The sequence below is a fragment of the Nicotiana sylvestris genome, chromosome 12 (assembly GCF_000393655.2).
Source record: "Nicotiana sylvestris chromosome 12, ASM39365v2, whole genome shotgun sequence".
Lineage (NCBI taxonomy): Eukaryota > Viridiplantae > Streptophyta > Magnoliopsida > Solanales > Solanaceae > Nicotiana > Nicotiana sylvestris.
This window is the reverse complement of record NC_091068.1, coordinates 77,010,141-77,030,855: the sequence shown is the minus strand read 5'-3', so window position 1 is coordinate 77,030,855 and position 20,715 is coordinate 77,010,141. Positions and strand designations below refer to the sequence as shown.

At 35.2% G+C, this 20,715-nt stretch overlaps 2 protein-coding genes across 4 annotated transcripts; one reads left to right on the top strand and one right to left on the bottom strand.

Moving 5' to 3' along the window:
* The first annotated feature begins 2,983 nt into the window (after positions 1 to 2,983).
* On the top strand, positions 2,984 to 4,577 carry LOC104236408 (inactive protein RESTRICTED TEV MOVEMENT 2-like). Its single transcript, XM_009790325.2, has 2 exons — positions 2,984 to 3,288; positions 3,836 to 4,577. Exons 1-2 carry the CDS (start codon positions 3,174 to 3,176, stop codon positions 4,453 to 4,455), a joined length of 735 nt encoding a protein of 244 aa, XP_009788627.1. The 5' UTR covers positions 2,984 to 3,173; the 3' UTR covers positions 4,456 to 4,577.
* A 62-nt stretch (positions 4,578 to 4,639) lies between these two features.
* On the bottom strand, positions 4,640 to 11,967 carry LOC104236407 (double-stranded RNA-binding protein 1-like). Of its 3 annotated transcripts, none has more exons than XM_009790321.2 (8): positions 11,651 to 11,967; positions 8,526 to 8,624; positions 8,135 to 8,236; positions 7,226 to 7,476; positions 6,546 to 6,765; positions 6,257 to 6,409; positions 5,983 to 6,165; positions 4,640 to 5,906 (listed from the first exon to the last, which is right to left on the bottom strand). In XM_009790321.2, the coding sequence occupies exons 1-8, from the start codon at positions 11,859 to 11,861 to the stop codon at positions 5,536 to 5,538; spliced, it is 1,590 nt and encodes a 529-aa protein (XP_009788623.1). In that variant the 5' UTR covers positions 11,862 to 11,967; the 3' UTR covers positions 4,640 to 5,535. The 3 variants fall into 3 exon arrangements, with proteins under 3 accessions (XP_009788623.1, XP_009788625.1, XP_009788624.1); XM_009790323.2 differs by having other exon boundaries at positions 7,226 to 7,473; XM_009790322.2 differs by having other exon boundaries at positions 8,135 to 8,233.
* Positions 11,968 to 20,715: the final 8,748 nt, after the last annotated feature.

Sequence of the window (20,715 nt, the reverse complement as noted above, 5' to 3'; positions counted from 1 at the left end):
TGGTGGTCGTTTGGTGCTGGTGTTTGGTTGGTGGTCGTGAGCAGTTGACGGAGTTGGAGGGGACGGGTGGTGTTGGGTGGTTTTTTTTTGACGATGGTGGTAATGGAGGTTGCTAGTGGCGGACTGCTTGGAGGTTGACGACGGAGGCCGTGTGTGGTGCAGGGTTCCGACTGGTTAGTTGGTCGTTTTGGTGGTGTCAGACAGGATGGAGCTGGAGGGAGTTGGTCCGGTGCTGGGGAGGAGACGGGCTCGTTTGGTGGTGGTTGTTTGGGTCCTTTTGCTGGGTTCCGGCGTCGGGGGCTGATGCGTGGGGGTGCCGGAAGGGATGAGGGAGCTTAGTGGTCGTCCATGGTGGTTTTGGGCAGTAGGGGTGTTGGTCCGGTGCTGGGGGGGAAGTCTGGAAATGGGGTTGCGGACGTAGGTGGTGATGGCTTGGAGGTGACGGGGTTCGACTGGAGTTTGGACGCTGGGGGAGGTCGGGATCGATTCAGTAGGGTTTTGCTCTTTTTTCTTCTTTGAAGAAGAAAGCGGAACAGTAGTCGTTCCAAATTCAAAAAAAAACCCCCGTTCCCTTTTCGTTGGTCCCCCTTTAAAAATGTGTTTGTCCGTGTTTTTGTAATACAATGCCCATGAAAATGAGCCCCACGCGTGGTGGGGTTCGAGGCATATGTCCCCCACGCGTGGTGGGGTTCCCCACGTGTCCTGGACACGGTTTATTATGGGCTAGGTCCGAAAATTAGGCCTAAAACCGGGTAGTTTGAACCCGAATATTATTCTTTTGCCCGGACCCGAGAAATAGGAACACGTTGCTTAACTAGTCCTATGTAAGCAAAATAACTACCAAAAATAAGACTAGTATTTAAACAAAACTATATATTTTTAAATATTTTTCAAGATTTAAAATAGCTACAAAAATATTAATAAAACTATTTTTTTGTAATTTTCGTTTTTAAATATTAAGATAAAATATGAGGTAATATTTTTTGTATTTTTCAAAGTTAAAAATGACTATAGAACCTTAATAGAACTATTTTTTTTGTAATTTTCGAAATTATATAAAGTACGAAAATAAAGTGCAATTTTTGTATTTTTCAAGTTTATGAGAGATACATAAACTAAAATTTATATATATTTTTTTGAAATTTTCTTTTTGCACCGAAATAAAGTAAAAATAGTTAAAATGGCTATATTAGACCCAATTTCACATATTCACGCTAAAAATGTGAAAATTCTCGGGGAGGGTCAAAAATCACGTGCTTACAATAAGTATACTGGCACCCTAGTCGAGAAAGCCAATTGCCGCCATATTAATATCGAAACGGAAGGAGAGCGGGAAACAACGTAATGTCGGGAACATGCGCCATAATGACGCATGATGAAATGATGTCATTCCAAATTGACGTAACGGTCAGATGTGGCACTCGAAGTGCCATGTCATCACCTCGCCGTAAAAGCGTTACTACTCGACCTAAACACCCAGATTTCTCAAAACTAGTGAAGTCCGCCCATCGAGCTCGTCCAAAAACAACCTCGACAAGCGGAGGGACTAACTGTATGGGTCAAAATCTGACCAAGGGAATATGGCACAAGGATAGATTACTAAGAGGCAATTAGGCCGAGGTCGTAAACAAGATTGAAAGAACCTACTGGCGAGCTGATTAATCGGGCCAAGGTCGGGTACCTAGGCCAATAATACCGACTAGTTCTGCAATAAGATATTTTAGGGGAATATTCTATCGAATATTCTCTGCATCTGTACTTTAGGTTAGGTAAGGGGCATGTCCCATATAAAAAGAAAGGTAGAGAGAAGAAAAGAGACATGTAATATTCTATATGATAAGAATTCTCTTGAAAAGTTGACTCTAAAGAAAAATACAAACATTACTTTCCAAAGAGATTCGATTAAGTGTTCTTTCCATATTTCTCGCATCAGATCCGAGAAAGCTTCCTATATTCTCTCATATTCTTGTCTTACATTATTGTCACAGAGAGAGGAATCATCCATCTCATTCAATATTGGGTGAATCATTTTCTCTATTTACTTTCATTGCCAGTTAGCATATTTATTGCTTATCATTATCCCTCACTCATTAATAACAACATCATTTAATATTCATTGTATTAAATCTGTTTTAATGCACTCCCACCTTATTTGTACAAATATTCTTCAGATTTAGAAGTTATTATGTTTAACTAAGATTTACCCTTTATATTCTTATTAATTAGTTTAACAAAGGGTCTCATACTTTTTGGTCAAACAATTAGTACTATATAAAACATGAAAGACAAAATAAAAAAGAACTCTTCCAAGATGATAAAGCACTTTATGATAAAGAAAAATGAATAAAGTAGATTTATTAAGGACAAAGAGTAAACAAATTAGAAAAAGGACGGAGTAAAGGGAAAGTCCACTAATTGTTCCAACTTCTCCATAAGAAACTCTCTTTCTCCATGCAGGAAGAAATACCACCTTGTCTACGTAGAAACTTGTGTGGGAAAATTATTCAATAGGGAACTGGAAATTTGGAAAGAAAAATTGGTGAAATGTCCACGTGGGGAGCAAGAATATTGGAATTTAATTAATTGTAAACAAGAAAAAGGTGAAATGTCCACGTGGGGAGTCAAGCATATACAGGCAACCCTCTCTATAACAGCATTCCTATATAACAACACTTCACTATAAAAGCCAATCTTTTATCGGAACCAATTTATATATTATGTTATAATATATGTTCTCTATAACAACATTTTGCTATAACAACCAAAAAAATTCGGAACAAACGAAACTGTTATAGAGAGGTTTGACGGTAGATACTGTCTGCTGCCATTCCCTTGTAACAAATTATAAACTTTCTGTATCCCCATTTACCAATTCTTCAACATTTGAGCCTCAAACTTTTCCCCTACACTTGATGTTTCCTCATTAGGAGTTCTTCTCAAGCTTTGTAATTTTACAAGGAAACCCTGTAGAGTAAAGAACAGGTTTATAAACAAAGTAATGGAAATTAGTTAAGGAATATGTATTTTGAAAGAAAACAGAAAGCATCTCAAGAAAGTTCTCTTTTGTGTGTATATAACCTCCAAGCTTCATCCTTTCCATCAACAAGAACAAAGAACAAAGGATAAAAGGAAAGATTACATAATACCAAAAAAGAAAGAAAAGAACACAGAAAATGGATTCAAAAGGAGCGGCAACTGCTACACCAACTCAAATATATGAAGATTTTATGGCAACATCAAAGCTAGTTCAAGAAGACCACTTTGACACTCTTCAACTTAATCTTCCAGGTGTTGTTCTTCTGTTCATTCCTGTTATTAATAAGTTATAAGATTATATAATAGCGACATAGAGTGAGGACTCATATAGCCGACTCCAATTTGCTTGGAATTGAGGCGTACGTAGTGATTATCCGTTTCTCTCCTCCTCCCACCAACACGACGCATGCAGTACATTTGTCTTTTTTTTCTAGATGGACAGTAATTTATAAATGATTCAGAATTTAAAAGCAGCGGGTGCACCTCTTAAATAGAATATACTATGAGAAATTACGGGGAATCTTTAAAAATAATATTTTGCTAAACTTCTAGATGAGATTTTTTCACTATGCTCTGCATAACATTAACATTCTCCAAATGAAATGTTCATAATTGGATGAAAATGTCAAATTTCACAGTAACTTATGTTCATGCCTTATGACACCTGAGATATCTGAGAAGTCATGTATTGAGATTGTGGTTATTTTCTTCATAATTTTCATAGCTTACCTTAAAATTATCTTCTGGAACATATTGATTTCATATATGATAACATACTTATAAAATTGAAATTCCATAGGTTTCAAGAAGGAACAGCTGAGGGTTCAACTTACAAGAACAGGAATTCTGAAGATTAGTGGACAAAGGCCAATTGGGCAGAACAAATGGCAGAGGTTTCACAAGGACTTTCCTTCTGTAGAAAATTGTGACAAAAGCAAAATCAGTGCGAAGTTTGAAAATGGCGTTCTTCATGTTAAACAGCCAAAACTAATAACTTCAGCAGTGAAAAAGGATACGGAATTGCCAGCCATAGAAGCTGAGAGTAACCCTGCTAAAAGACATAAGACATCTTTAAGAGATGAATTTACTAAGCAGGATAATGCTGATAATACCCCTGCTAAACAAGAACGAAACTACACTAGTACTAAAACCAGTGAGCAAACACAAGCTAAAAATCTTCCAGAAAAATCTTCAACAGATAAAAGTAGTTCAAGTAGTTCTTACAGTGAATCGACTGATGATGTGACAGATGATGAAACTACCAGAAATTACAGTCGTTTGGCTGCAAACCTGAAGAAGCCAAGGAGAATGATGAAAATGACACTAGTTGCTCTGTTGGTTCTTGGTATCAGCCTCTATGCTGCCAACATGATGAAGTCTGCGAACGAAGCTGAAGATATGAAACTAGACTTTCTGTAGCCTAAATTTGGTTGGGATATTTGCATTTCCTCCCAGCTATGACATTCAATTTCTAAACTGTAATCAATCTATTTATATGAATCTAAAAACTTCATTTGAATAAATCATAAGTAGCAATGAGGTGAAATGATTTGTATCTCACTTGTGCTCACTAAAGGGAAGAGTAAATGACCAAATCCAAGTCCTAAGTGCTCATTTTTTTTTAACTCGGCAAATAAAGCAGAAAAGGTTATTTTAAAGGGAAATCAGGAATCAGAATATTTGCATCTGCGGCCTGTAACCATCAAGCAGCAGTTAAGATATGAACTTATTTAAGTAAATGTTATTCTGTTAGACCATAATGGAAATGCAACTTAAAGAAGAAGAATACTCAGGCATGCATTTAGTCAACTAAAATATGACAAGAGTTTGCCAACTCCAAAACATCAAAGACATGTCCTGCAATTAAGAGGAAGAACCGCTAGAGCTTAGTGAAAAGTCAGCGCATCGTCTTGCATTCGCCAAAAAAAGAAAGGAGGGAGAGACAAGATATAGATTAGTAAGAGCGCAAAAGCATGCAACCTCACGTTTGAGCAGCTACTTAACAGATTATCTACTGATGATCATTGTCTATTGGAGTGCTAATCCAAAAATATATGCAAGCACATTATGCAATGATCTGTCTCCAGTGCAAGTGTATCAGATCTATCATCGCATGTAAAGATTGTTGTACATGGAACAGCTAATGCATATCACCACATGAGAGAGAGAGAGAGAGAGAGAGAGAGAGAGAGAGAGAGAGATCTATATTAGGTTAATTATATGCAAGTCATGCTTTGTTCACCTAATCCTGAAGAACACAGCAATCACAACTAAACAGATCAAAAGGAATAACTAGGGGCATAAACAAAGACTTAAACTGTTTATATCATATTAATAGCCAACTTAACTTCCAAAACAGCACCTTTATGTTTCAGAGAATATTACAGAAAAGTTCCTTAAATAGATAGTAACTATAGTCATCCTTGTTTTAGTTTAGCCTCTATGTTTAAGAGGAGGATAAATGTAAGTAACATGTCTCTACTGTAGTACTTAAATTAGCTACACTTTCTCATTGGGGATTTCCAAGTTAACAACAACCCACTTATCTTCACCAATAGGAAGCACAATAGTACCCTTGGGGACCTCATCTGGAATGGATTTGTACACTCTGACCCTGTTACAAAGGAGGTACCTTTTGGTTTCTGCAGTCTTTCTCGCGCTAGAATTTGCATTCGCAGTAGAGGAATGGGTTGGTGCCATTGCAGCTGATGATATAGTTTCTTTAGGCAAATGGACCATTGATTCCATTGAAGAAGGTGAATTTTCATTTACACTGAGCTCATGCACGCCCCGCAAAAATGAAGATGCATTAAACTTTTCAGCACCTATGGACTGTGCAGATGCATGTTTAGAGTGAACCATCTCTTCATCTGCCAAAGGCACAAATACTTAGTCATTCATATGAAGACTGAATGAGTACATGGTGCGGAAAACTTGGAACACTACCTTCTTTTTCTTCATCCTCCACCTCAAAACTCATCAAAACTGAAGTTGAATTTGGCGGACATCCAACCGTGGGGTTTCCTCGCTTTTTAGCAACGGAAAGCAAGCTTTCACAAGGAGAAAGATTGAGCTTCTCATCCTTTGTTTCCGAGGATATAGTTGAGTCACCTAGCTGATGAGTCCTTTCTGAAATTACTGAAAGTTAGTTGTCCTCGCAGTATAAAGTAAATAAGAATTAGTGGAGTCCACTTTCATACAGACACAAAACAAGAATTACTTTTGCTTTCTTCAGGCTGGTGAACATCTTTCACAGTTGATGTCGCAGCTGAATGAGAAATAGACAGTGAATCCAAGCAAGCCTCAGTTTTGAAAATTTCACCTTCCAAGTCCGAGGACACAGTTAAAGGATCACTAGCATGGAAGGATTTGCCTGAAATTGGGAAAGATGTCAATTTACTCTACAAAAGTATATTTTTGATAGTCTTCCAACTGCATTAAAATGTCATAGTTAAGTTAATCTCACGAGTCACAACAAACATCTATTAGCCTGAAAAAAGAATGCTTACATTTTGCTAACGCCATATAAGCAACCTTGGCAGCATTTTCTTCTGCCTGTTTCTTGGACTTTGAAGCATTCCCATGAAACACTTCTCCTTCAACTTCTACACTTGAGAAGAATGTTAGATTGTGAGGCTCACCAATCCTGATTGTTTTATATTCAGGCAAGCAAAGTCCTTCATGCTGTGCCAGTTCTTGAAGGAAACTCTTGTAATTGCCGGTATTACTCTGGGCCAAAAAGAATTAAAAAAAAGAAAGAAGTATGGTGACTCATTAAACAGTATAGAAGACATGAAAATGGCACATGAATGACAACACCAATTTTCAGTTTCCATGGCAATTTCTGAAATGAAAACTGAAAAAACTACTACATCTGGTCCATATTATCTGTCTTTTAAGGTTTTTTCACCCACCCCCACTCCAAGAAAAGCATTTTAAGAGCCTTAATTATAATAGCGCTTTTATAAACTATTCTTGGTCTCTCTTATGAGTCTCACCCAAATTAACAATCCATTAGTTGGAGCAGCAACCGTGAATTTGAAAAAAAAAAAGTTAATAAATGCTTCTTATTTCTCTGAAACGATCAAATATTTTGGAGCAAATTCAATTTACCAAAATGACAAATAACGTGAATCGGAGGTAGTAGAAACGAACTATTCAGGTACTACTTAGTTAACAAAGGTTTTACCTTTTGAAAAGCAACTGTTACTAGTGTCATCAATGCGTGCTGTGCAACAGCATCTTCTGCTTCCTCTGCAGTCTTGTATGCTCCAGGACTTTTGAACAATTCACCAGCCACAGTCACTGTTGCCTCAAAGTGAAGATCATTATGAAGATCACGAGATGAGCTCTTCCTTTTACTATGGTACACAGGTTCACCAAGTTTTTTTCTTTTTGTGTACATCTGCAGCTTCTTCTTGCACTGATAGTGAGAATCTTCTGTAATAAAGCAATAATTTGGATATTCAAAAGAGAAGCAGAATTACATGGAATAGAATAAAGTTACAGAATACCTGCTAAAAATAAATTAATAGAGTTGAAAAAGGTACTTCATACACTACATGGGGATAAACTTTTTTCCTTTTTTTTTTTTAACTGAAAAGAACTTTGCAAAGTACAACCTTTTGCTTTAAGTTATGTTGCTTGGACTCTCCTAAAATGTGGCCGGGTGCGTGTCGGATTCTCCAAAAATAGTGCATTTTTGGAGGATCCGACACGGGTGCGGCAACATTTTGGAGAGTCCACGCAACATAGGTTTTAAGTACCAAGTGATATCTCATTTTTCTCAATGTACTTCAACTAGTTTACTTGGAAGACACAAAAACAAAAACCATGGTGCAACTAATCGTAGTAAAAGCTTTCAAGACACTACGATAGTATTAAAGGTAGAAGGTGCCACAATTGATAAAGCAGTAATACTGTCCACAAAATATTGAAGTGCTTCTTGTTTGTAACAAGGCTTTATAGCAAAAGGAAATTTTCTTTTCTGAAGGAAGGACTCTTAGATGAATAAGGAGCAAAAGCAATGGTAATGACACAAAAAAGATTTGAAGTGTGCTTTTATCAATGAAACAGAAAACCATCTTAAGCTTTTCACCTTGCTTGATCTGAGAAATGTTTAGGTTATCCTGCTGACTTTTGCATGCTCGCTCAATTTGTGCTGGTCCACTATCTTTTATAGTTGGAAGTGAAACACCTACTAATTAAGAGAGAAAGATGTTAGTCACTTTAAAAATTTACAAAAGCACCTAGTGCACCTAGTCCAGACCCCACTATCTTTTATAGTTGTTGTTGTACCTAGTGCATGGACTGCTTGCAACAAGGTTTTAAAACAGAAGAAACAATTTTCAAAAAAGAAAATTATAATGAAGGATTCTTAGATGAATAAGCAGCAAAAGCAATGATAATGAAACCAAAATCTTCAAAAAATAAATAAAAGTAAGTGCATTATTTATAAATGTAACAAAAAACTGTCTAAAGCTCTTCACCTTGCTCGATCTCAGAAGTAATTAGATGATCCCGCAGATTTTGACATGCTTCCTCAATTTTTGTTACTCCACTATCTTCCATAGTTGGAAGTGACCCACCTAATAGTAAGTATAGAAACATGTTATTCAGTAAAATTAGCTTAAATACTCATGGAAAAATGTTTATTATACAAATTCAAGCCATTCTACTTATTCTGTTTCACTTCTCTGACCATTGAATCTCAAAAAGCACAGGACATGAACTAGACATAAACTTCTTTCCAAAATACTTGACATATATAGCTTTCTGTATCAACAACTAAGAGAAATACAGGTCAGAGTCACAGTATACTCACAACCAACGAAGTAATCAATCTTATATCAGTAATGCTGATGATTTCATAGTGCTGAAAGTTCATTTCAAGTGGACATCCAGGTTAGCGTCAAAAAACATCATACTATATGTTTCAGAACAAGGACAAAACTGGTTCTACAGTTTCTGTTGCTCCTTGAATATTGTATATTTAAAGTTGACTTATGTTTAAAAGCACCCTATTCCACCGGTACTAAGGACATGAACATAGATGAGCATAAGCCTTGCAAGAAGCCGGAGAAAAATGCTGTTTCACTCTGTACAGAAGTAGTGCTGGCATTATGGTAAAAGGAAACGAGATTTTTAACTCAATATTAGAACTTGAAATTGAGAAGGAAGCATCTTCAACGAATCTCTCATTTGGCATTTTAAGTCTTAAATAAGTTTCTGGTAGATGTTTCAAGCAATGGCAGAAGCTATTTTCCTATTCGAACATTGCACAAGCATGCAACTTAGCTGTCTATTCAATAGCCTTTCTTCTAAGGATAATGTATCATCAGTGTGCCTGTATAGGGTAAAATATGCTATGCCAAGTGGCCGCTTAAAAAAATGACACGTGGAACCTAAGGCGAGGGAAAGTCAAAACCGAAGGCAATTATCCCGTTTGTTACCGGAAGGGATGACACTCATAAAGAAACAATAAATACCTCTGCCCGGTAGCATTTAATGGAGAATATTCCACAATACTTAATACAGTGCCTGTTACAAAAGGATATGACATTCATGCCTGCCGTTACACACTCTTCAATAGCCCTCATAATTGGCATTGAAGAGGGTCTTGATCCTAGGTCCTTAATCCCTAGATGTAACTATAAATAGTGAGCTCTATTGCCATTGTAGGGGACGAGACTTTTTTGACAAACTTACACTATAATTGATCAAGAGCTTTATACAATTTCGCTTTCTTGCTTCCTGTTTTCATTATTGTTGTGCCTGGAAGCCCTGCTCCCGGAATTACAGGTTCTGCTATTTTGTCCTTATTTCAAGGCTAAGTATTTTATACTTCTTCACTTATTTCATTATTTCAGGATCGAATTAATTCACTTATCTAGAAACCACGTATAAATTCAATTGTACCGTTTTACGGGTATACAGTACCAAACTATGCAGTTCCAATAATCCTAGAGAAGCAAAATACACAAGGATTTAAATGTGAATGGGTCAACCATATGTTCTTTGTTGCTAATGGACTACACATTTTAAACTCCTTATATTCGTGCTCAGAGTTAGAAAATTACGGATGAAAATCACTTTTCTCTCATTTGTAAGAACAAAGTGACTCAACTGTCTCTATTACACTCTGATGGTCACTAAAAAGGATTTATTCATTTTTCCAGTGGAAAATTGCCGACTTGGTAGGCCACATAGACTTTTTTATATTTTTGGACCATTTAAAATAATTTATGCACAAACAGATCATAAAAACCCACCCATACACCGAATCTGACCCGTCCCGTCCCATTTGTAAAGATATAAATCAACCCAAAAGTCACGCCATTTCTTCTTCTTTAGAGCATTAGACAAGATTTAAGTTAAAACATTCACGAAGGTCCCACAAGAGAAAAAGTCAAGGAGAAGGCTAAAAGTTGGATTATGATCATTTAACTATCTTTCAATTTCACTAAAGTCACTCAACTATATTTTGTCACTTAAAAGTAACTAAACTTTATCATTATCACTTAAAAGTCATTTTGGCTCAAACCCCTACCATAAATATAACATGGCATAAAATTTAATGAGAAAAATCCAAAAATAAATGCCACTTAAGCTTAAATGGACCATAGTCACTTTAGATCCATTTCTCCCTTAATGTGATTTGACCCATAACCCAAACGGTTTCGATAAAAAAAGATATTAAATTCCACATTAGTTTAAAATGATTATCCTATATTACAAAATTCTTGCCTTTTCTGTTACATATTGCCCATTTATCATTATTCTATACTAAAATTTTTAATCTTGTTTGTATATTCCATCCGAGTCGTTTTATAACTATACTAAAGTTAAAATACTATTGTATCCAACTCGCATAACATATTTATAATTTTCTAGTGAAGTTAAAATAGTATTATATTCATCTCACATAACATATTAATGTATCATAAGCATACAAGAATAATAAGGCTAATAAGAATATATTTTCACAATGAGCATGCAATTACAGACAACCTATTACAATTGTTTATACAAAAGAAAGATTACATCTGTACGATCAAAACCCCCCCAAAAAATCACAAGACCTAATTTTATTAGGGGTGTGCGTTTTTTCCCCCTGTCGAAACTCATTTGATTTATGGATCAAATCACATTAAGGAAAAAATGGATTTAGGGGGTATGACCCATCTAAGCTTATATGGTATTTATTTTTGAATTTTTCTCATAAATTTTATGTCATGTCATATTTATGGTAGGGTTTAGAGCCAAAATGACTTTTAAGTAACAATGATAAAGTTTAGTTATTTTTAAGTGACAAAAAATAAATAAGTGACTTTAATGAAATTAAAAGATAGTTGAATGACCATCGATGGAATTAACCCCTAGAAGTTGAACTTGTCTACCAAACATCATTATATAGACTCAAACTGCCAAATGGGCATCAAAAGAGTTTAAAAATATTTAAATAGATCAAACATAAAGTAATTGCAGGTACTCTATTAGATAAGCATTAACTGTGACCTGATAAAAATGGTAACTTACCTGTTATTAACCTGAGCATATAATTACTTAAATTTGTAAAACATACAGAACTATATAGAGATATAATATCATGTACCAAAAGTAAAGTGAAGGAAAGCAAACTTAGCAGCTTCATTGTGGGCTTCTTTAGATGATTTGCAGAAAGTTGGAGAGTCAAAGTTGATGCCATCCACAACCACAGAAGCTTTGAATTGTGGGTTGTGCTCTGCTCCATCTTTCATACACCAGTATTTTGGAAGTCCCCATTTCTTGTTTTGACACAATTCTTGCAGCTTCGACTTATACATTTTTTCTCTGCTTCTGCTATTCCTTTTTTGCTTTCAACTTCCATATATAATGTACAAAGACAAATGTCACAAAATTTCCTCCGTGGTTCATGCATAGCATAGAGTATTTCGAATCTTGAACCCCCCCCCCCCCCCGCTCCCCCCCAAAAAAACTCACACAAAAATCCCCCCTGCCCGATCATGTTTCAGTACTGAGTTGGTGTATGTACGGATGCACTGTGCTTTTAGCATTTGGCGACATCTCCATTTTTAAGTTTTAACTTGGGTTAATTTGTTAATTTCATGCCTTGTACTAGTAAAGTTATAAAATTACTACTTTTTATCATATTAAATTAAGTGAATTATGTGGAATTAAGTAGAAAATACAAATGATGGGAAGCCCATTTTCGGAAATTGCTTGTCATAATTTTCCTCTTTAAATTTAACGTGTAAAATTTTTTATTCGCATTATTTTAAGTAAGGTGGCATTTATAGTGGCAAAATGTTGACGTGGCGAGCGACATGTAACAACTAGCACCAAAAATTAACTCGTACCACTTGACACGTCGCACCAATCTTCGGAGCTTATAGGACAAAATGACATATTGGATTTTTAAATGGGTCGGGCCCGGTTCTAAATGGGCTTCGTGGGCCGATCCTAAGTGGGCCGGAGTTTTATGAACTTTTTGTAAGAACTAGTCCGGAATCGGGACCACGAACTAATGGTTCCGGGCTAAGTGGGCCTATGTGGGCCCAATGGTTACTTTCTATTTTTTGTTTTTATTTTTAAATTTTTGTCTAAGGCAATTCCTTCTAAAATTACTTTATATTTGAAATTTTGAATATTCAATAAGAATTTAAGATAATAGAATACAATGAAGATGAAAAAAAATTGTACTTATAATTTGCAAGTTCTTTTTTTGGCAAAATACTCTAAAACCCCCTACACTTGACATGAATTATTAGTTACAGCCAACTATCTGTGGTCTTAGTTACCCCCTCAACTTGGCCTTTTGAGAGCCATTACCCCCCTGAACGCTGATGTGACAAAGAGTGTGGGTGCACTCGCATGCCACGTGGATTATTTTTGTATATATGACATTTTTTTGAAAAAAATAATATATTTTTACATTTTTAAGTGTGTTACTTTTTTAGATAATTTTTTCAAATATAATTTATAATAAAACTTGGATAAAACTACATTATTTAGGCTAAAAAATTTATTTAGCTAAAAATAATAAAGTTTTAGTTAATCTTTTTTTGAATTTGACCTAAAAATAAAGATTTATACAATTGAAATAAATAGCCAAGGCATCTAAAAAGTTATAAAAAAATACATAGTTTGAAATTAATTATTTTGGCTATAATATTTTATATAGCTCTAAATTATGGTGCTCTAAAAAATAATATTTTTTTTACAGATTTTACCTGAAAAAGTAAAAATACAAAATTTTCAATAAATAATCATTGCATCAAAAGAAGAAATAAAAAGGGTGCATATTGCAAGTGATTCGTTTTATTTCTTGTAAAATTACTTTATATTTGAAATTTTGAATATTTTATTAAGAATTTAAGATAATAGAATACAATGAAGATGGAAAAAAATTGCACTTATAATTTTTAAATTCTTTTTTTATTTCAAACTTACAAATTAAAGTTTACATTTAACTACAACTAGATTAACGAAAAAAGTAAAACTAAATTTTTATTGTATAAAATACTTCAAATTAATCTAACAAACTAAAACATTAAGCATAAATATGTCTAATAATTTTAAAATAACAGAAATTATCTCAAATCAACTTAAATACGAATTTCTGGAGAACGCTCAAGACAACTCTTCACATGCCTCCTTAAACAGCCTGTGCCCACCTACTTTAGACGATGATTTAAGATTAGACCACAGTTCTTGCACTTTACTTTGTGAACTTCTTCATTTTCTTCTACCGCCTCAAAGTGTTCCCAAACATATGACCGCACCCTAGAAGTATGGGCATGATTTAACTTGAATTGAGAATTTGAGTTTGAGAAATGAGAGATGAGTGAAGAAATGAAGAAAAGGGGGTGTATTTATAATTTTTTAAAGGGCTAAATTAGTAATTACTAAAAGTGTTATTTTTTAAAAAACATTTCCCATAAAAGGACTATTCTTGCAATCACTCTTGGATTTTCCCTTATTTTTACTAAATTGCAACAATAAAGTAACCAAAAAAAAAGGAAAAAAAAATTAGACAGAGATTGTTGATTTGGTGAGAAAAATGAAAGAGTGAGGGGGTATTTGTGAGCACGTGATTTTTGCCTTACGAAAAACTGCTCCAAAATAAATCAAAATAAATTTCTTTTACTGTGTAATTTCTGAATTTGCGTGGTGATAAATATTTGTTTATGTCCGTAAAATGTTTGCTTTGTTATAATTAAACAAAATTAAAATAAAAATACATGTTTCGTCTAGGATTTAAGTATGCATTTAATTAAGTTAATTTAAATAAAATTACAAAAATATGCGTTTGTTCTAATTTTAATGTTTCACTATGTGATTAATATTTTTGTCTATGTGTTAAATTGTTAAAGGTTGATTAATATTTTGAAGGAGTAATTTTTTTTTATAATTGAAGAATTAAATTGGAAATTAAAAAGAGTGGAATTAAATGGGCAAAAACGGATCTGGGCCAAATTTTCTAAACAAAATCAGGCCCAATCCAAATGACCATGTCCGGTCCAATTCAAAACAGAATCAAACGACGTCGTTTGGTTACCCCTTATCAAGGGCCGTTGGATTAAATCCAACCAACGGCCAAGATCTCATCACCCTAACCCAAGACCCTTACCCGATCCGATACCCGGTTCAACCCGTCCCCCTAACCTAAACCAAACGACACCGTTTGGTTAAGTGAGTAGATCTCAGCCATCCATTCTACTTGATCCAACGGACGATACCAGTCCACCCCACCCCTATATAAATCCCAAGCCTCTACCCAGCCCCTAACTGAACACCCCCCTCTCCGCTCCTGTTCATCATCGTTCCAAACAGACCCCTAACCCTAGCCGCCCCTATTCCCCTTCGCCTGAAACCCGGCGGCATCAACGCCGCCGGTCACCAACTTAACACCCTAGGACCTCCTGAACCTCCCCTACACGAATCCGACCTTAGTTTCCTTCGAATCAGGCCCCAACTCTTCGAATCTTAAATCGAAGGTTGGCCTGAAAACTTGATCTAAACCAATCAGCCCCAAATTAACACCATGGCTTCCCCTAACAACCCTTGTTATGGATCTGAAGTTAGTTTGGTTCGAATCAGCTCTGAACTTCTCGAATCTTCTTTTGAAGATTCGGACCAAACAAGGACGAACTCAGATCCGTTTCAAACTAACACCAAATGACCCCTAGGCTACCCTCACCATTGTGTCATGTTTGGTTCTTCTCGAATCTGACCAGAAATGGTTAAATCCCAAATCGAGTTTTTAAGAACCCTAAAAATACCAAACTTCCGGATTCGGTTCAGATTATGATGAAGATTGAGGTTTAATCGACCTTAGTCGAAGTATTTTCAGTGGAAAATACTTCGACTAAGGTCAGTTTGATTTCAAACAAAAAATCCGAAATCCAAGTTGAGTTCGAGTCAGAATAAAATTAAAGTTCAGAGGTATTTTTCTATTTATTTTGTGTATTCTACGTGTATTTTTGTCCGTATTAATAGCTTGTTAATTTTTTATATTTGTGTTTTGATTAATTCTGTCATTTCTGTTTCTTACCTATCTACTTGATCAGAATGTGAATTGTTTCTATTGGTTGTGATTGTTTACAATGTGTGTAATCGACTCGATTAAGTTCGTCGATTAGTTATATTACGAATTTTCATTTCTGAAAATGTTGACTGAAACAGTCTGCTTCTATTGTTTAGACTAATTATTGACAAATGTTGTAAATAGTCAATTGATTAGTATTCGTCAATTAAATCATGTTTGTTTATGAATTAGTGAATTCAAATGTATGCTGTATTGTTGTTTTCTAAACGGGACATTGTCAGTATATTGACAATGCTCCTGTATTTGTTTGCTTTTAATTCAGTTTTGAATTCCAGTTGAAATAATCCTGCATGTTCTGTATAATGTTAAGGTTGTTTTTATTCAGTTGAGAATTCCCTGTTTAAATTCAGTTTTTGTCAATCAGCCATTAGAAATGTAATATACTGTCTCAAGATCATAGGATTGGTTATAGCTGTAAATCAGAAAGACAGTTAAGTCTATACAGATTGTAGAATCTGTTTTACAGTGGGTTCTGATTTTTCAAGTAATAACAGTAGGTCAGGGGCATTTCTGGGAATGAAACATGTAAAAACAGGGTGTTAGTGCTAGTGTATTATAATGTAATGTTAATGGCTATATTTAAGTAATAAAGGGGGAACAAGGGATAATGGGGCTGCTGAAAATCATGTTAGGATCACATAAAGTATTAAAAAGAAGTTTCAATGGAAACTTTCTGGTTGTTAAAGGGATAAAGGGTCCCTCCAATACTAATTGGTATAGAACCAGCCCTGTATAAATACAGGAGCTGGACAGACCTTAAGGGGCAGTAGTCTTTATCAGTTTTTAAGACAAAGAGAGACCTTAAGGCAGACTGGGTCAGAGAAGATTTTAAGAAAGAAAAAGAAAAGGAGAAGTAAGAGATTTTTAGGATTAATATTCTGAAAAAAGGAAAAGAACTCAGATTTTGTTTAAAAGGAAAGAGAGGAAGAAAATAGAAAGAAAAATAGAAAAGAGAACATTCACACACACACACAATTTGAAACAGAAAAATCAGAAATAAGGAATCCGCAACAGAAAGAAACTGAAATCTGAAATGCATTCTTTCTGGAATCTGTCCGTTGTTTGCCTCTGAATGTTATTCAGAAAATCTGAAATTTCCTTAAGTCTCTGTCACTGTGCATCTGGGTTCCTCGGGTCCTGTTTTTGTGGCTCAAATCTGTGGAAATACTGATATATTTTGCTGCTTTGCTGCTGTTGTCACTGCTGAAATTCATTTCTTCTACCTCCATTTTCAGGTACATGTCTTTTAAATTTTAAGTTGGAAAGAGATTCAACATGACTCATCAATGAAGTTCGAATTGAAATTCTGTTTTTATTTGTCCAAGTTCATCAATTTAAATTTCATTTTTATTTTATGTTAGTTAATTAGTAGTGAATTCAATTTGATAGCTATGAGCTAATTGTCTTGCTGTGAAAGTTCGTATAAAGATTTGTAATAACATTAGCTCATTATCTCATTAGTTCAATCATATTAAATTGTCGAAGTAGGGAATATGGTATGAATGTTGGTCATTATTTAAATTTTGTTGTTGGTTAAGTAAGAAGTGATGTAGAAGTGCCAAGATAATTATAGTAGTGATATTTATTGTTACATAAGGTAAAGATGGTGATGTTGATAAGATAATAGATGTGTGTATAAAAGTGGGCGAAAGGCGATGTGATGTAGCTTATTACAATACGTTATGAATACGATATACAGTTAAGTTGCATGTAAGGTAATTTTATTGAATTAACTTGTATAATAATTCGGCCATTATAGCTCGGTGTCTATCTACCTTCATAAAACAAATTAACCAAGTGATTAGGCCTATTAGATTAAAAGCAAGCATATAAGAATGAAAAGAGATGTATAAGTATAAATTGCCACACTTCATACCAATGATAATTAGAAGTAGAATTTGCATTAAGTAAATAATGAAAATTCTCGGAAAATATTTCCTTCCTTTATGAATCATTTATTTTCAGTTCCATATGCAATTTATTCTTTGGCATATATATATATGTTATATTTGTTTAAAATAGTATTAATCATATTTTTATTCCGTTCTTTGAATTTGAATAGTCTTGGATAAACATGTTATATGCGGAAATTATAATCAATGGGCAACATTCAATAAATTGTGAATTCTTTTTCAAGAATTAAGGATATCTTAAAGGAAAATTCCTCATAATATAATAAACATTTTATGGAAAAAACCGTAATATCATTACAAATATGTCACGCGATTAGGGATACGTTCGCGTACCCTGATTATATTTTTAAAAGCAAAAAATTCGGATTACGCGTACGCGCAATTTCGAACGAATATTTGATAAAAGGATTTTTCCAAAGGCGTTAAATCAATTTCATAAAAAACCGAGATGTACGGTTCACTATTCAAGAAAAACAAATATTCTTGATTCGACACAATTTCGAAAAAATGATTGCTCAATAAATATATTATCAAAAGTTATTGTGTACACGTACGCGTGACACAATTCCGCATTTTTTATAACACGAATATACGTACGCGTAATTCGATTCAAAGAAGGTTTCTTAACCACAATAAGTAAAAGCGGTAGAAAAATCATGTAACAAAAAGTATTTAATAAAAATCAAGATAATTAAGCCAATAATAAAAACAATTAAGCGACCGTGCTAGAACCACGGAATTCGGAAATGCCTAACACCTTCTTCCGAATTAACAGAATTCCTTACTCAGGATTTCTGGTTCACAGAATAATAAACAGAGTCATATTCTCCTCGATTCAGGGATTATAATTGGTGACTTGGGACGCCTTAAAATTCCCAGGTGGCGACTCTAAAACAAATAAACAAATCCCGTTTTGTCTGTCCTTCAATTGGAGAAACTCCCCACGCGCCCCGCGGGCGCGGCGAAAAGGAGGTGCGACAGCTCTGGCGACTCTGCTGGGGAACGAACCCAGAACCATTGGTTCAGGGTTTAAAGAATTCGAGCTTAAAATATCTGTTTTTATTGGCTTTACTTACTATATAATTTTCAACTGTTTATATGCTAATATGCTAAATGTTTTTTTTACCGCTTTAATATTATTTGAATTGTGAATATATACAACTGCTACGAAACCCCCTTCTTTCTGAGTCTTCTGAATTTATGGTGTACACGTGCGCGTGACCCACCTTTCTGTTAAAGTCATACCAAATAAGACGGAGTTGGGACAAGTAACTAGGCCGGGCAGACTTTCGTGCTCCCGGTACATTACCCCCGCTTCGGCTCAAACTGTCCGTTTGGGTAAGCCAGGTTTAGAACAATCAACCTAAGGTTTTACACTTAGAATAACTCAGCCATGTACCAGATCCCTAGTAGGAACGAATATTTGCATCATATGCATTTGGCCTTGGAGACTCAACACAGGGGTTGGGTCTGTCTAGGACAGGTGAACCCAAAATTAAAAGACCATCATGATGCATCTTACTTGTTATTTGTGCATTCATTCGCCTCGAACATGCTTGTTGACCAGCTTAAATAAAATCTTGGTAAGAAGAAAGGAATAAAATGGGTTGCTTTAAAAATTTCGAAAAAATATAGTTTTAAATTTTGACAATAAATAAAAGAAAAATTTCGAAAATGATTTTAGCATAAATTTTTCCAAAATAAATTTTGACTTTATTAAAATTAACTTTCAGATACAAAATGAGCACTACACAAAGCCCCTCATCCACAAGTACGGAGGAATTTCTATGTCAGCTTCAAATGTGGTGGTATGATTTAGGCGAAGACGGTCAAAAATGGGTCGTCAAGCATTTGGGAAATCTCACGGACATTATGAAAGTTGAGCCTCGGGATGATCTGATTACGGCATTAGTAACTTTCTGGGATCCTGTTCACAATGTTTTTCGTTTCTCTGACTTCGAGCTTACTCCTACATTAGAGGAGATAGCTGGATATGTTGGTTTTGACGGAAGTTTAAGAAATCAAAGCTTGATATTCACAAAGGCTCCTTCAATACATCGATTCTTCGGTCTTCTGAACATCAGCAGTCAAATCAGGAAAAGCAATGTCATCAATGGATGTTGTTCCTTCAATTTTTTGTATTCCAGGTTTGGAAAGTCAGATGGGTTCGAAATTCATGAGAAAGGCCTTACTAATAAGCAAAACAAAGACACTTGGCAGATGCACCGTCGATTTGCTTTCATGGTGGCTTTTCTAGGAGTCATGGTCTTCCCAAATAAAGAGCGAACAATTGATATTCGCACCGCAAAAGTTGTGCAAATCCTCACCACTAAAGAAAATCACACCCTTGTCCCCATCATTCTATCAGATATTTATCGGGCTTTGACTTTATGCAAATCAGGAGCGAAAGTTTTCGAAGGATGCAAAATTTTGTTGCAAATGTGGGTGATTGAACATCTCCAACAACAACCCAAAATCATACAGTATGGGTCGAACAAAGCTAATTGCATCGAGAGCTATGAGGAAAGAACAAAAAATTATCAAGCTCCAGAAGGGATAGAAGCATGTGTATCTCATCTAAAGGCTTTAACGGCAAATCAAATTGAATGGACTCTGGGATGGCTCCCGATGAGAGAAGTAATACATATGGCAACCTCAAATAGTTATCTACTACTATTGGGATTGAGAAGCATTCAGCCGTATGCACCACTAAGAGTCCTAAGGCAACTAGGGAGATATCAAATAGTTCCTGATGAGGAAGATTTGAGTACGCAAGTAATCGAATTACACCCAGAAGCCACTATTCCCGAAGCTTTACTTCAGCAAATGTGGAATGGGTGCCGATACTTGAAAAGTGATACTCAAGTCCTAGACACTACCAAGGGTGAGATAAATCCTGGATATGCAAGGTGGTTCGAAAAGCGGTCTCGCGTGGATGATGTACCAGAACCTGAGCTAAAAAGGCCAACAAAAAGACCCCACGTTCAAAACTTCAATGATAAAATCCAAGAGCGGTTGATCTGGGGAGAAAAAGAAAAAGGGTACAAAGCAACTATCCATGCCCTAAAAGAAAATCTAAGAAGCCTCAGTTTGGAGAAAGATTTGCAAGAACAAGAAGCCAAAGGCGAGAAAAAGAGTCTAGTTTGTGAGAATGAA